At 38.3% G+C, this 13,645-nt stretch overlaps 1 protein-coding gene across 4 annotated transcripts in view; it reads left to right on the plus strand.

The window, feature by feature from the left end:
* The window catches only part of stk32a (serine/threonine kinase 32A), a 62,710-nt gene extending 49,498 nt beyond the window's left edge, over positions 1-13,212 (plus strand). For 3 of the 4 annotated variants that reach the window (XM_087807428.1, XM_087807427.1, XM_087807429.1), the window contains exons 11-13: positions 1,350-1,478; positions 7,733-7,797; positions 8,835-13,212. In XM_087807428.1, the coding sequence (XP_087663554.1) occupies positions 1,350-1,478; positions 7,733-7,797; positions 8,835-8,943 (303 nt within the window). In that variant the 3' untranslated portion in view covers positions 8,944-13,212. Of the gene's footprint in view, positions 1-1,349; positions 1,479-7,732; positions 7,802-8,834 lie in introns of those variants that run through there. The other variant, XM_087807430.1, reaches the window with a different exon arrangement.
* Positions 13,213-13,645: the final 433 nt, after the last annotated feature.

The raw sequence follows: 13,645 nt of genomic DNA on the forward strand, positions 1-13,645 counted from the left end.
TTCTTACATATGCAAGTTTTTAAAAATGCAGCAGCATTTTGAACTAATTGGAGCAAACCAGGGACGACTGGCCGACTTCAAAACAAAATTCTTTACAATAATCATGACGAAGGCATGGATCACAGTTTCAGAGAAAGTTCTTAAACTTTGCCAGCTGCCTCAGGTGAAAAAAAAATGGACTAATCTTATTAACGTTCTAATTCTAAATGAATGTCTATCTTAAAACCCAAAAAGTAATGGTTTCACATACCATGGATAATATACTATACCTAACCTTTTGTGAAGGTCTATCCATTACTCAACATCCTGTTGGTTATTGCATCACTGGCTAATAGATGATTAGCTTTCCAGTCAAAATGAAGGGTGAGGCAGCAGAAGATTATTAAGGTGCTTTTACACCCCATCGCTGAGCCCAGGTTCGACGGCTCTTTATGTCAGGGTGACATGAAAGGACAAAAGATTGATGGATGACGCTAATAATTTGCTGCGTAATTGCTGACAAGTAGCTGACTCGACTCCATCATGTCAGTATTCAGAAGTCCTAAACGACAACATCTATTTCCAGAGATAGTCTTTGCACAGCGGGCAGACGGTCTGGCACAGCACAGCGGAATCAATAGGCAATTGACAATGTCTCTATCTAATTACCAGTCGACGGTCTTTCTATTGTCCCTTGCAGACTATTTATGTTTGGAAGGGGGGACCTCTGCACTTCTGTTTCATTTCCTAATATCCCCGAGCTCAGACTGTCAGGTCGTTAAATCAGGACTTTAATTCAGCCTGTCGTTTCCACTGACGGATTGAACAGCACTCTGGTCGCTGGGAAGAGTTTAGCGCAGCGGTGGCGACGCTGGAAGTTCACACGCTTATTCACAGCAAATCAAAAACGATGTTCGACCATCTTTCAGAAATATAAATGCTTTTATCCTTTTCTTTCAAACATATAAGTAGTGATGGTCTGATGAAGCTTCATGAAGCAGTGACATTATTTTCAGAGTCCACTAGATGGCGGTCTCGGCACTATTTTCCTTGTTTTTGAACCGTTCTAATGAAACATCACATTATTTTTTTAACTGATGGCGCCACCTACTGACCTCTAAACAACATGACACTGTTTCACGAAGCTTCATCAGTCGATCCCTACTTATAAGGGATTCTGATGAGCTTGGAATTCTTCCAAGAGCTCTGACAGTTTTGTCAGCTCAGCAATAAAAAAGAATTTATTAATTGAGAAAAGAATCTCCAGGCCAGGACATCAAATTTGCGGTTTTGGCCACAAGGCTTGAACGCGTTCCCAAAAAAAGTTTTTCTTGATGCCAAAATATCTCTCATGTGTTGCTCTTGTACAGAAACGCAGACTAAACTGTGACCCCACGTTTGAGCTGGAGGAAATGATCCTGGAGTCCAAGCCACTTCACAAGAAGAAGAAAAGACTCGCCAGAAAGACCCGGGACCAGGGATCAGATGGGTCCCCCCAGGTAAAAAGATGAACACCTACAAAAATTCACACATTGAGCGCTATATAAATACAATAACTTACTTACTTACAAATTACATACATTGACACAATGTGCCCCCTAGTGGCCATTACAAGCAAAAAAAAAAATAATTTCACGCTGGTCATTATCCCTTTCCAAAAGGTCCACTTGGTGGCTCTTTCTGGCCCAGTTACAGGTATTAAGTGGGTCATTAGTTTGTCTTTTAGCTGTGTCTGGAGTGCTGTTGAGAACATGAAGGGCAAGTTTTTAAGAGCTTTGTCCTCCCTCACACCGATCAAGCCAGGGAACGCTCTCCCCCCTCCTCTGCTGCCATTTTATCCTCACTCTATCAGACTTCTACTCGGGCCGCATAAATCAAGTGTTTTCCTGTGGGTACGTGACGGTTAAGTGCTGGAAGGTTAATGCTGCTGCCAAGTCGTGTGAGAAGCACGGGACACACACACATGATTTGTTATGGACTCTGCTAAGTTATTTAAAGCTCACGCCTCGTGTTTCGTTTTTTTAACTCGGATTCAGATTTGAAACTTTGGCAGTAAAATCCTCAATTGTTATCAAGCATCATATGTGTGGTGACACGTGTGGCCACTAGAGGGCTCTGTATTTGGTTGACGTGATATTGATGTCAACTTTTTGTGTCGTCTTAAGGAATGACTGAGTGACATGACATTTTTAGTTTGTTTTTAATTGGTGAGGCTAAAGGTCGTGATGGGCTGATGAAGCTTCATGAAGCAGTGTCAGGTTGTTTAGATGTCAGTAGGTGGCGCCATCAATTTAAAAATGATGTGATTTTTCATTAGAACAATTCTTAAAATTAAAGGAAAAAAGAGCAGAGACCACCATCTAGTGGACTCTGAAAATAACACTGCTTCATGAAGCTTCATTAGATCCTTCACTAGGAAAAAGGTATAAGAAAACAAAAAAGGAATTGAAAACATTTGGCTCAAGATAAGTAGTTACGACTCACTGATTTACAATAGTATGACACAAAGGATACCACAAACACATTTGACCTTCAGGGTCACCTTGACCTTTATATCACAAAAAGGTTTTCAACTTGTGTGTTGTTTACTAGTCTTGTTTATTGCTTTACTTAGACACTAAGGAAATACATGGATAAACATTTTGAAAAAATTGAAACTAGTTCTATTGATTCTGTTGATCGCTAGAGAGAAGGTCTGACTCATGAGCGAGCAAGTGTAAATACAATTTATGTGGTGGTGCTGATCCTCATTCCAGCTGTGAGCCTTCAGGCCCCTCGGTTTCACATTTGATTTTTTTGCTTATTCATTAAAAGTGACTGTAGCTACAGTGGCGAGGCTGAAACCCAACACCTGTGGGGCCACTTGTGATGGATGTGCGCGAGCGCCCCCGATTGAAACCTTTGAGAAATCCCGTTGATGCTGCTCTTCTGGATGAACGCCGATCAATAGTGAATGAGGCGAAGCTCGCCATCTTAATGCCTCACCCAGTTTCAGACCCGTCCCGGCCCCGCTCTGTATTCTTTTTGCATACTTCTTGCTCCCCTCCTTTCGCCTTGTCCTCAGACTCCCTCCGCCGCGCTGACTTCATGTCGTCACGCTGTCACAACCGATGTGCGCCCCCTCTCATCCATTTTTCAAACTTTGCTTTTATCTTTTCTCCTCTGCAGATGAGACTGAGAATAGAGTGCAGAGTTCTCTCAATTATCACTGATCAGATACAGCAGGGGGGGTTCTGTAGAGATGCTGATGGAATCTAACACCAGCTCTACACATTTCAACTCTCAAGCCATTTTACCATGACTAGCATAAAGAGCAGCTACAAGTTTCAAACCAAGAAGAAGCAGTAAGTTTGTCCACGATATAAGCCTTAGAATGTCCGTGTCAAATGATTAATCTGACCGTTATAATTTACGTTAAAATTAAGAATAACAAACGACCGCATAAAATAAAACGTCTGACGATAAAGACAACACTGTTGTTATAATCATTTGCGAAAACCAACTTCATAAGCAATTGAAAGATACAAGAAACTTTACTAAGTCGTTATTGTGATGATGTTTTTTTTACCACTGGGTGTCACTGTTGTTATCGTATATCTGTCAGGTCTTGGTAGATGAAGAAGAAGTTGGGTTGTGTTTAAAGCCAACTAATGTGTTGATTTAAGTATCTCTTAAAATAAGCCTGGACCTCTATTGCACTCGTCAGTATGTGTTTTAATTGAAATATTTACATTAGAAATTGCTCTTAAGCCCCGCCCACTGAAGATTCTATTTCTGTAGATGTACCATAACCACACCCACTCGGCAGTGATTGGTCAAACATCAAGGTTTGTCATCGCTCATCGTCAATCCCATAAGTCTCCACCTCCAGGAGACTTGATGTATAAACAAAGTGGGGAGTGATAACTGCTGGCTGAAGAAGGAGTGACGACCATTATTACGACATAATTGACTCCGCTCTCGTAACCACTCTTTTGCCCAGATTTTAGACGATGGAGAACTTTATAAAGTAATAACTTCAAAACTTCTTCAGGATTGGGGTTCATGAGCTGACTTAATTTGTTTTGTTTTTTAATACTATTATAAGATTGTTTCTCTAATATTTTTTTTAGTTATCGGAACAGTGGCCACACGTTTTTAATGATTATTGATTGTTTTTTCATTTGTGGGATTATAGTTGCGCTTGTTTAAATAGTACAGTGGATTTCACAACACTTTATGACTAATTGTTTAATGTACACAAATTAAAATAAGTTCTACTATCAGTTTCTTCTTGTTTTTCTTTCTTGCGTTTTATTGTTTTATATCCACTTATTATTTGATATCGCCAGGTGGGTAATTTGTTATTGATTTATTGACCTGTTAATGAACAGTTGGCAAAAGCAATTAGGAGCAAAAAGTCATTTGTCATAAAGTTTTACCTTTTTGTTTTACAGTATGTACTTTTTATTTCCTCTTTTGATTTGTTTTTAAAGGATAGTTCTGCCCTCTGAAATCTAAATGTTTACACAATTTTGTTTGACTTGATTATGATAACAACAATTACGGTGATAATAAGTTTCATTTACTGTGTATTTTAATACCAGAAGAAATTAGCAAAAGTAATTATAGTTTGTGATGACAATGGTAAAAGGCGAAGTGATCATTACTTTGGCACATCTTTATCTCATAATCCAAAAATATCAGATGATAGTTTTTGTCTTCAAGCTGGAAAGAAAACTCCCAGACGTAAACCCTGGAGGTCCATTCAAGGACAAGAGAACGTTCTTGTTGGACCCCCGCCCAGCTAAACACCCCCTTTCGGCTAATCTCATTAAAAGTTCAATTTAGCGGTTTAAACAATTATCTTCTGAAGTGTGTTTCTGTGAGTCATTAAATAAGGGGACAGAAGCGAACTCCCACCAGTTAATGGAGCTTTATTGCGTCCAGTAATCTGCAAGGTCGTCGGTTTACTTCGGCCTGTTTAGATTGTAGAAAATTAGACAGTAATAATACCAGGATTTGATTGGCTCTCTTAAGATTGAAGATGCAATCGTGAGGTCACTGTGGATTTTATAGAGAAGGAATTGTCAGAGGCACGTACACTCATTATAGACATCACGTTGGCGCTTCCATCTAGAAGAAAGCTTGTCAATAGGTGTTAATTAAAGGATATTTTAAAGGATTGTCTAATTCAATACTGTGGCAGTTAAACATCAGCCAACCATGAAATTCTTTCTCATTTACACAAGTTGGATGCAATACAAAAGTTATCTAAATCAGGGTTAAATCAGAATCGTCAATCGAAAATCTAAAATAAAACTAATTGTCAATCTAAAACAAGTTATTAGGAGTTTGGCAAGCTCTTATCTAAGATATCTTTAGTGTGCAGTAATGCAGGTTTGTATAGTTGATGATTGAAAATAAGAAAGCAGTGCAAGAAGCAGCACCATTCACCAGAATGCAAGCTAAATCTCTGGTGCATGTAACTTAAATCTACTTCACCTGTGGTGAAAATGGTCAAAGGCAAGACAACATGGCATGGGGGCGACATAGATCCGATGGCTTGTGGTTCCATTCACACACACTATTCACGTTACGTATGAGTGGTCGGCTAGTGGTTAAGAAGTTGCCCATAAGATTGTGTCGTTGTTGCCATAGGCAAGAATATTAACCCCGATTCTGCCTGATGGTCAACTGCCGATGCGTCGCAGCTTACACTCATCAGTGGACAATTGTTAGTTTGGATTAGACTAGCTAGACTTAATTAATCCCTTTGAAGATCTCTTTCGGGAAATTAGGTTTCCAGTTCACAGAAGACGATAGGTAGTAATTGCCTTTTTTTTTTTTTAAAGCAAAAGCTCTAATACTAGCATCTCTTCTTCGAACATTTGTTCTAAAATATGTTGTCTTTTGCATCACATATGGTATGAATCGTTCACTTATAATAGCGCCTTGATAGAGTCTGCATAGCTGGGAAAAAATTTAATTGATAATTCATTTCATAATCTACCGTTTATTGCCTTATAGGGGTTGCAGGGGGCTATCCCAGTTTTTCCGGGGAGAGGCGGGGGACACCCTGAACAGGACGGCAGTTAGTTGCAGGCGTACAAAGACAGACAACCATTCCCACACTCATACTTACGGACAGTTTCCCCAACTTCCAAATCAACCTCTGTATGTTTTTTGGGCTGTTGGAGTGAACTCACGCAACGTTTGGAAAATTACAGATAATAGCTTTGCTAATAAAATTTCATGATCTGCACTGCACACATTTTCTTATGTAAGGGATCTTTTTAAAGAAATATCAAGCTGTTCCCAAGTCAGACAAGAGATGCAGATCGCTATGGGTCATCTAGTTGGCATACTGAGAAGATAGACAAGCCATCTACTCCTTTACTTTACTTCTTTTTGACTAAAAGGGTTGACCGGAGTTCTTAATGGAGCAATTCAGGTTAAAATAGTATATTTTAAAATAGATAGTTTGTTTTATTTGGAAAAGTATCCATACAACGTCAACAAATAATGCAGATATGATTGTACCATATATTACCCAGTTAGAGTTTTGTTTCTTGAGAAAGGACAGTTTGAGCTTAAGATACAGTGACCGCACCAAGATGTACGAGCTTCCCATGCAAGCAGTTATACCGCGCTCACCGACTCATACAGAAAAAACTGGTTCTAGCTGGCTGCGTCCAGCAATAAGAGAACAAAATGTTTGTGTCTGAGTTTGTAATGATCTGAGCTATTGAATAAAAAGGCATAAATAAATAATAAAAAGTACAGGAGCAGAGACCTTTAGTGGTTTGGGACGAGCTTTAAGAAGAGCCTCCACTTCTCGCTGGTAGTAAATCTAGATTCTGACTTTGTTGTTATTCTGACATTTGTCTCTGTTCTCATTCCGATTGTCTGTGAGAAAATCCCCATCTACCGTAAATTAGGCTTAAGAGAAAGTCTGTTGCAATCTGTACCAAAAGCGATGAGCCCAATAAAGAGTATTTGGTCTTTTAGCTCAGCATTTTCTAACTAAAGATGCTTTAATGATCTAGATGTCACTCTCTATTCTTCAAGGATTCTTGGGCAAGACCAATAATTAGTGCAGATCTTTGGTGGTTCATGAGTTTAGGAACATTTGTAATAGGCCTTGAAATATTTCCCTGAATTGTAATTGAGTATTTCTGTCTAGAAATGCTCCAAATCTATCTCAATCGTACAGGCTTAAAGGTAAAAAGAAACAAACGTTTAAAGCTCACACCGATGCAGTCGTGCAGGCTGCTGTGTTTTATCTCCCTCATAGTCCTGTCCCTGATGATTTCTCTCAAAGTTTTTCCTCCTGCACACTTGCACGCTCTGTCCTGACGATGATGTATCTATCATCTCCCTCCTAACTGCCTCTTTGGGAGGATGAATAAGCACCTGTCTACTTGTCTGGCCACTTTCGGGAGTACGAGGACGCCCTGGCGTGACAGAGCTGGATGTTCTAACATGATTAAGTGGGTCAAGTATGAATGAGCAGGTGTGAGCATCAGACTGTGTCCTCTAGATTTAGGTCCACTTCCTCCCCTGGAAACTTATGAAAGGGGGGGAAGACAAGCGCGAGTAATGCTCTGTGAAATCCAATTTTCCAGAACATATTTCAGAGCCGGACCCGGGGTTCACGCAAGTTCAATTGTTTTTAATTAAGCAAATGCAATTCCGGCGTCGCGAGCGCCATCAGTCACACCTGATGATGTTGTTGTTGTTGTCTCTTTGTTGAGGTTTGTTTGTCTTTCAGAACGGTCAGCTGCAGCAGCGTTTGGACAACGTCCAGAGGGACTTCATCATCTTCAACAGAGAAAAGTAAATGTCCTACTAAATATGATAACAAGTAGAAAACTTAATGCCAAGAGGAATTTGTGGCACTTGTTTGTCGCACATTTGGAAACATTATTTTGTTAATGAAATACAAGTAAAACTACATATTTTTAGGTGCTAATATTTGAAGCTTGTAAATAAGAATTTGACATGTTGGCCAACTGAACATGTCTGTTTAGGGCAAACAACGTTGTTAACATGGAGAACCTAGAAAACATTAGGCGTTATATCCGGCCAACATTTAGATGTTATATATCACTGGATAATGAGAACCATGAAGTGCAATCCATGTGATCTTAAAGAAAAAGTTGCTTTCCAAGGGTTGTGATTATTTTCAGAGTAATCCGTTTTTGTTTTATAAGCAAAATGCATGTTCATTTTAATGTAGCAACTGGAGCTCAATTGTTTTTTTCTTTATCTTCGTCCAAATTGATGACTTAAAAGCATCCAATATGTCTGTAACCTCCAACTTGAGGAGATGCTTTGAAAAAAATAAACAAGTCTATATTTTAAGATTGTTTTTAGCGGACAAATTCTAGGCTAGCTGCAGACACCTTGTTTTTGAACGTCAGATAGGAAGTGAGAGACTGATCATTTTTGCTACAAATAAACTTAAAATACAGACTTATTGAAGTTTTTTCGAAACAATTCCTTGCATCAAGGATTCAATACAAGATGGATGTTACAGACGAGCAGCACAGAGGTATATGGATATTTTTAAGTTTGTCATTTTGGATGAAGATAAAGACAAAAATAACTGCATGAAATACTATAAATAGTTAAAAATAAAAATAAATGTTTTATGAAATGGTGATATTATTAACATATCATTCCGTAGTTTTTTTTCAAAGCAGCGATGAATTGTTGATGGACAAACGTACATTAATAACCCAAAACTGTCACAGGGTCAAACAAGGATTACAGGGACCATCAACTAAATGAAGATACAATGATTCAAAAAAATGGTCCTAGCCAAATACAAAAATGATTCTTCTCTCATCAGGATGTTTTTACATTCGTAGGTCGAAGAATTTGGTGGTGGACCCATCGGATTCCGTTTCAGAGAAGAACAAAGCCATAGAAGATGGTCGGAACAACAATGTGGAGCCCGCCGCTTACATATCAGGATAGACGTCCGTCCGCAAGCTTACACATTAGCTACGTTAACTCAGCACAAGATAGCAAACCCCGCACCACTCCGATGCCTGGACCAACAGACGTGCATCTCAAGGACTAGAAGCTTCACAGGCTCAACCAACTCTACTGTGGATCCGGCTTTTTCACCGCGCGGACTTGGGTGAACTTTTCCCATTCTGCTTTCTTACATCACCGCAGCTCTCAACCTCCAGATAGTGCTGGAGCGGAATATAAATCAAGAGAGAACCGAACGGATCTTTTGTTGAGCTACTGCAAAATAGCAAATAATCATTTACAAATTGGAATCACAAACAAATAAGACAAATGGAAATGATGTTTGATCAAAGTGATTTACCCAAAATATCACTCATTTTCTACTCATCCTCTGGACAGAAATGAGTGAATTTTGGGTGAAGCATCACTTTAAAAAGTGTTGAAATTCAATCAAAGTCATTAAATAAATACTAATTTGACTTGAACGTACCAAATACGGTTTAAAAAAAACAACAGAAAAGCCAAAGAGATACAAGAAGTAGAAATGTTCTGGTCCAACAGATCATTCATCATGTATATACAGGTATATCTATTATTTATTTCCACCATGTTTTGTGATTCTTTGTTTATTGCTGCACTGTGCCCAGCTTTGCTTTCATTGTCAATATATTCTGGTGTTTTTTAAACTTTGTCACTTTGAACAAAATTATTTAATGCAATTGTTGAACTCAAATTTGAAGAGCTATTCACTTAGATAGGACAATGAGTCTTAACCAGAAATCACATGAACAATGTGTTATTGGTTTACTTCCCCTTCCCAGAAAATGGGCAACAGGTTCACGTAGATGCCGTTTCAGGGAGGGAAGGTTTTACAGCTGGCGAAAAAATAACAGTTTACAAATATGATTTTACTATGAAATCTGTGCCAGTTCCAAGCCATATTTTCAAAGACCTGTTTTCCTCATTAAAATGAGAAATTTGTGATTTGTTAGTCAACTGGAGATTACAGATTTAAATTCTGATAAAATATATACATTAAGAAAAAAAAATTGTTGATGTGGTGGATTTCAACTCATCTACTGCATGTAGCACTGTTGGCCACAAGCTAAGCTAGCAAGGATACTATTTGATAGTGATGGTCTGATGAAGCTTGTCATTATTTTCAGAGTCCACTAGATGGCGGTCTCTGCACTATTTTCCTTTGTTTTCAACAACTGTTCTAATGAAACATCATATCATTTTTAAACTGATGGCGCCACCTACTGACCTCTAAACAACATGACACTGTTTCAAGAAGCTCCATCAAACCATCATTATTATTTTAACAACATTTTGGTTGAAAAATAAAATTGGAACTGGATGAAACTGTAGGACACTAAGCTTTTATGAAAAAAAGAATCATAGCAATTGAATAATTTCAATTAATTCAATGATTGAATGAAATTAATACAAAAAAGTTTTGGGGAAAAAAGTAATTAAATGTACTTGTTGGTGCTACTTGTAATTAAGACTTCATGGACCTAAATAACTTGTCCCAGTATGTTGGTAAACAATAACTGAGATTTGTATATACAATGACCGTAAAATATTTATTTGATCATTTCCAACACTTAAATTAACATTTCTGATTCGTTTAAATCCATGTTTACACCTTTTAACATCTCCGAGAGCTCCTGATATGGACTGAACTCAAAACTCAGGCAGAGATTTTGACTCATCGCATACAAGCAAACCCCCAAACCAGATACAGCGGAAAAGAAACACACCAGGACAGAGAACACTTCAGGCATCGAACCAAATCAAAGGGCAGCTTCACTCCCGAAGCACGTGCTGCCTGAACAGCTTGTGGCGACTGGAGAGGCACGTTCCAAAACACCTTTGAAGACTTTTTCGAGGACTCTATTGTACAGATAGTAGGAGCTAGAATAGAGAAGAGTAGACCCCAGCTTGTTAGAGAGAGCCACAGTGGACTCGTCAATGCAAAGGTTTCTAATAAAAGTTAATCACGGAAAAATGTGTGATTAGATAAATGATTGGTATATATACTGTACAAGAACCTGCATGGATTCTCTTAGACAGCTAGCAAGACTGCACCACTTACATCTTTTCTAGTTGGATGGATAGACAAATGAAAAAAGAATCCATACATTTCTGAAATACTGCTCCGTTGTTTTGAAATTGTAGCATTTTTTTTTTTTTTTGCAAGCTTAGCGACAAAATGAGGAGCTCCATCATCCCTGAAAGACTCAATGAAGGACCTCAAAACAAACCAGACAAGGTGGCACATGTTCCTTTTAGGATGTTTCCTGGGCACCTCCCTCATGAGGTGTTGATGGTACGATGTAGCTTCATGAAGCAGTGTCATTTCAGTGTCAGTCCACTAGATGGCAGTCCCTGCACTATTTTCCTATGTTTTGAACAACTGTTCTAATGAAACGTCATATCATTTTTTTAAATGATGGCGCCACCTACTGACCTCTAAACAACATGACACCGTTTCATGAAGCTTCATCAGACCATCACTTGTTAAAAGCTGGAGAATATCTCTAGATTGTACCTGGAATGACTTTGTGTTTCACCAGATGAGCTCGGGATATGGAAGCTTAGGACTTGATGAGCGGTAGGAAAATGGATCGGAGGACGGGAAGCGAGTCTGAAGGGTTTTAGCCTCTTAAGCGGGGCTGGTTCCCACTGTACAACTAAAAATAGCTCACACAGACCTTCACTGCCTGGTGAACCCGACTCACAACAAGTAAAATCAAATGGGACTCAAATGGAAGCATTTATTTGACCTCGATTACAATTAATGGCCACTTGATTCCCTCAAATGCACCTTTTCGTAAACCCTTGGAGTCCGCTGTAAACCTAGAAAACAAGAAAGATGTGAAACCAGTGATCACAAAGTTCTAAATAAGCATTAAAACTGCTTTAGCATATTAGCCAGATTAGCATTTTAGCACCTTTTGTCTGTTACCAAGACAGATCAATATTAAACTAGTATGTTGATGAATAGTTGCACATTTCATTACAGTAGTTTTTCTTACTTTCAGCAAAGTAAAAAAAACATGTTATTTTTGACTCAACATTAAATGATTCCCTCTCCTGCAACATCTTAAAAACGTTGCGTTAAAGAGGCACTGTTGCTTCAGATTTTGTAACTGGTGGTTCGTTTGTAGCACCCTGTACAGCAATAGAAGCTTAAAAAAAGTAGAGTTTTGTGTTAGTATTAGCTTTAGCATATTCATCAATTGTAGCATTATTGCACACAACAGGAAACCAATTAACTGTGAGTCAGAGTAGAAACTAAGGATTATCTGTAAAACATGACTGTCGTGACTGTGGGTATGAAAGTGATATTATTTGTACGTCACAATCTAAGACAAAACTATTGAGTGAGGAAATTCACTCTTGGCTTGGTCTTTGGAAGAGTTTGAACGTTTGAAATTCCCCTTTCCAGGTCATACTAGGTCACAAAAAAAGGTGTGACATCCGAGCCCCAAAAAGGAACAGTTTAACTCTACTCCAGCAAAATTGGTTTACATTCTTAACGGGTATTCAGGTTTTAAAAAAAATTGCTGTAAAAAAATAAATAAATCAGGTTATGGAAGATTGATCACATTTATTTATGGCTCCCCCTAGTGTTAGAACCGTGTAATGGCAACAGTTAAATAGAGCCAAGTGGTTACGAGACAATAACGTGGTTTTTCCAGCTTAATCAGTGGATATAAAATCAGATTTCATCCCAATATTTGAATATGAATGGATGATCAGCAGCCATTGTGAGACCACATCAGACTGATTATCCATTTTCAATTAATTCCCTCCGCAAGAGTTCGTACTATCAGTCTGCACAGTTGACATTGAATGTTAATCTGAGATCCAACTATAATTCATTTACGCTCACAGTCCAGATGTACAACAGCACACAGATGTGGTTTTGTAACATTCTGTAGCACTTTTATAAATTCACAACTCAGTTCTGTGTTTTGAAATATACTGTCGTCATCTGTTGTTTAGAGCAATCCAAAGCTTCTCGTGTTGTGTATCTGCGCACCCACCCGACGTAGATGATACTGAAGATCATTTTGAGTTTCACAAGCATGTTCAAAGACGCACCGATATCAAATGTATGATTTCACAAAGTTATTTTATTGTAGCAGTCTAAGCCGTTATTCATGTCCTACAGGGGGCGTGTCACTGTGTACATGTATTTTACTGTGATAGCAATCCATTAATGTGTGCCTTAAATAATTATGTTCTTTTCCAGAATCAGTCTGTCTCGACTTTGTCTCTTTTTTCGGGAAACTCGCTTTTTCAAAATGTGTAAAGAAATGCATCAAGTAACGTTCCTGATCGAGCGGTGTGTGACAGTATTGCTACCCCTGCTGGTAACTTGATGTACTACAAGCAATTAAATGCATCTTCATATTCAATAACTATAAAATAAAAAGCAAGTTAAAAATGTTAATGTATTTAGAAGTACTGACTACCATCTGTTAAGATTTACGTCATAACTGCTCTCGTTGTGCTTCCTGTTTCCGGGCTACTGGACACTTACAGGTCAAATACAAATAATAAATAAATATCCAAACAAATACATTTTAAATTATTTAAAGTGTTATCATCACGAAGAAGATGCAGTATTTCATGTAATAAACAATTTATTTAAGTAAACTGTCAAATATTAACATCAGCTTTTATC

Source organism: Callionymus lyra, chromosome 14 (genome assembly GCF_982586985.1).
Source record: "Callionymus lyra chromosome 14, fCalLyr1.hap1.1, whole genome shotgun sequence".
Lineage (NCBI taxonomy): Eukaryota > Metazoa > Chordata > Actinopteri > Syngnathiformes > Callionymidae > Callionymus > Callionymus lyra.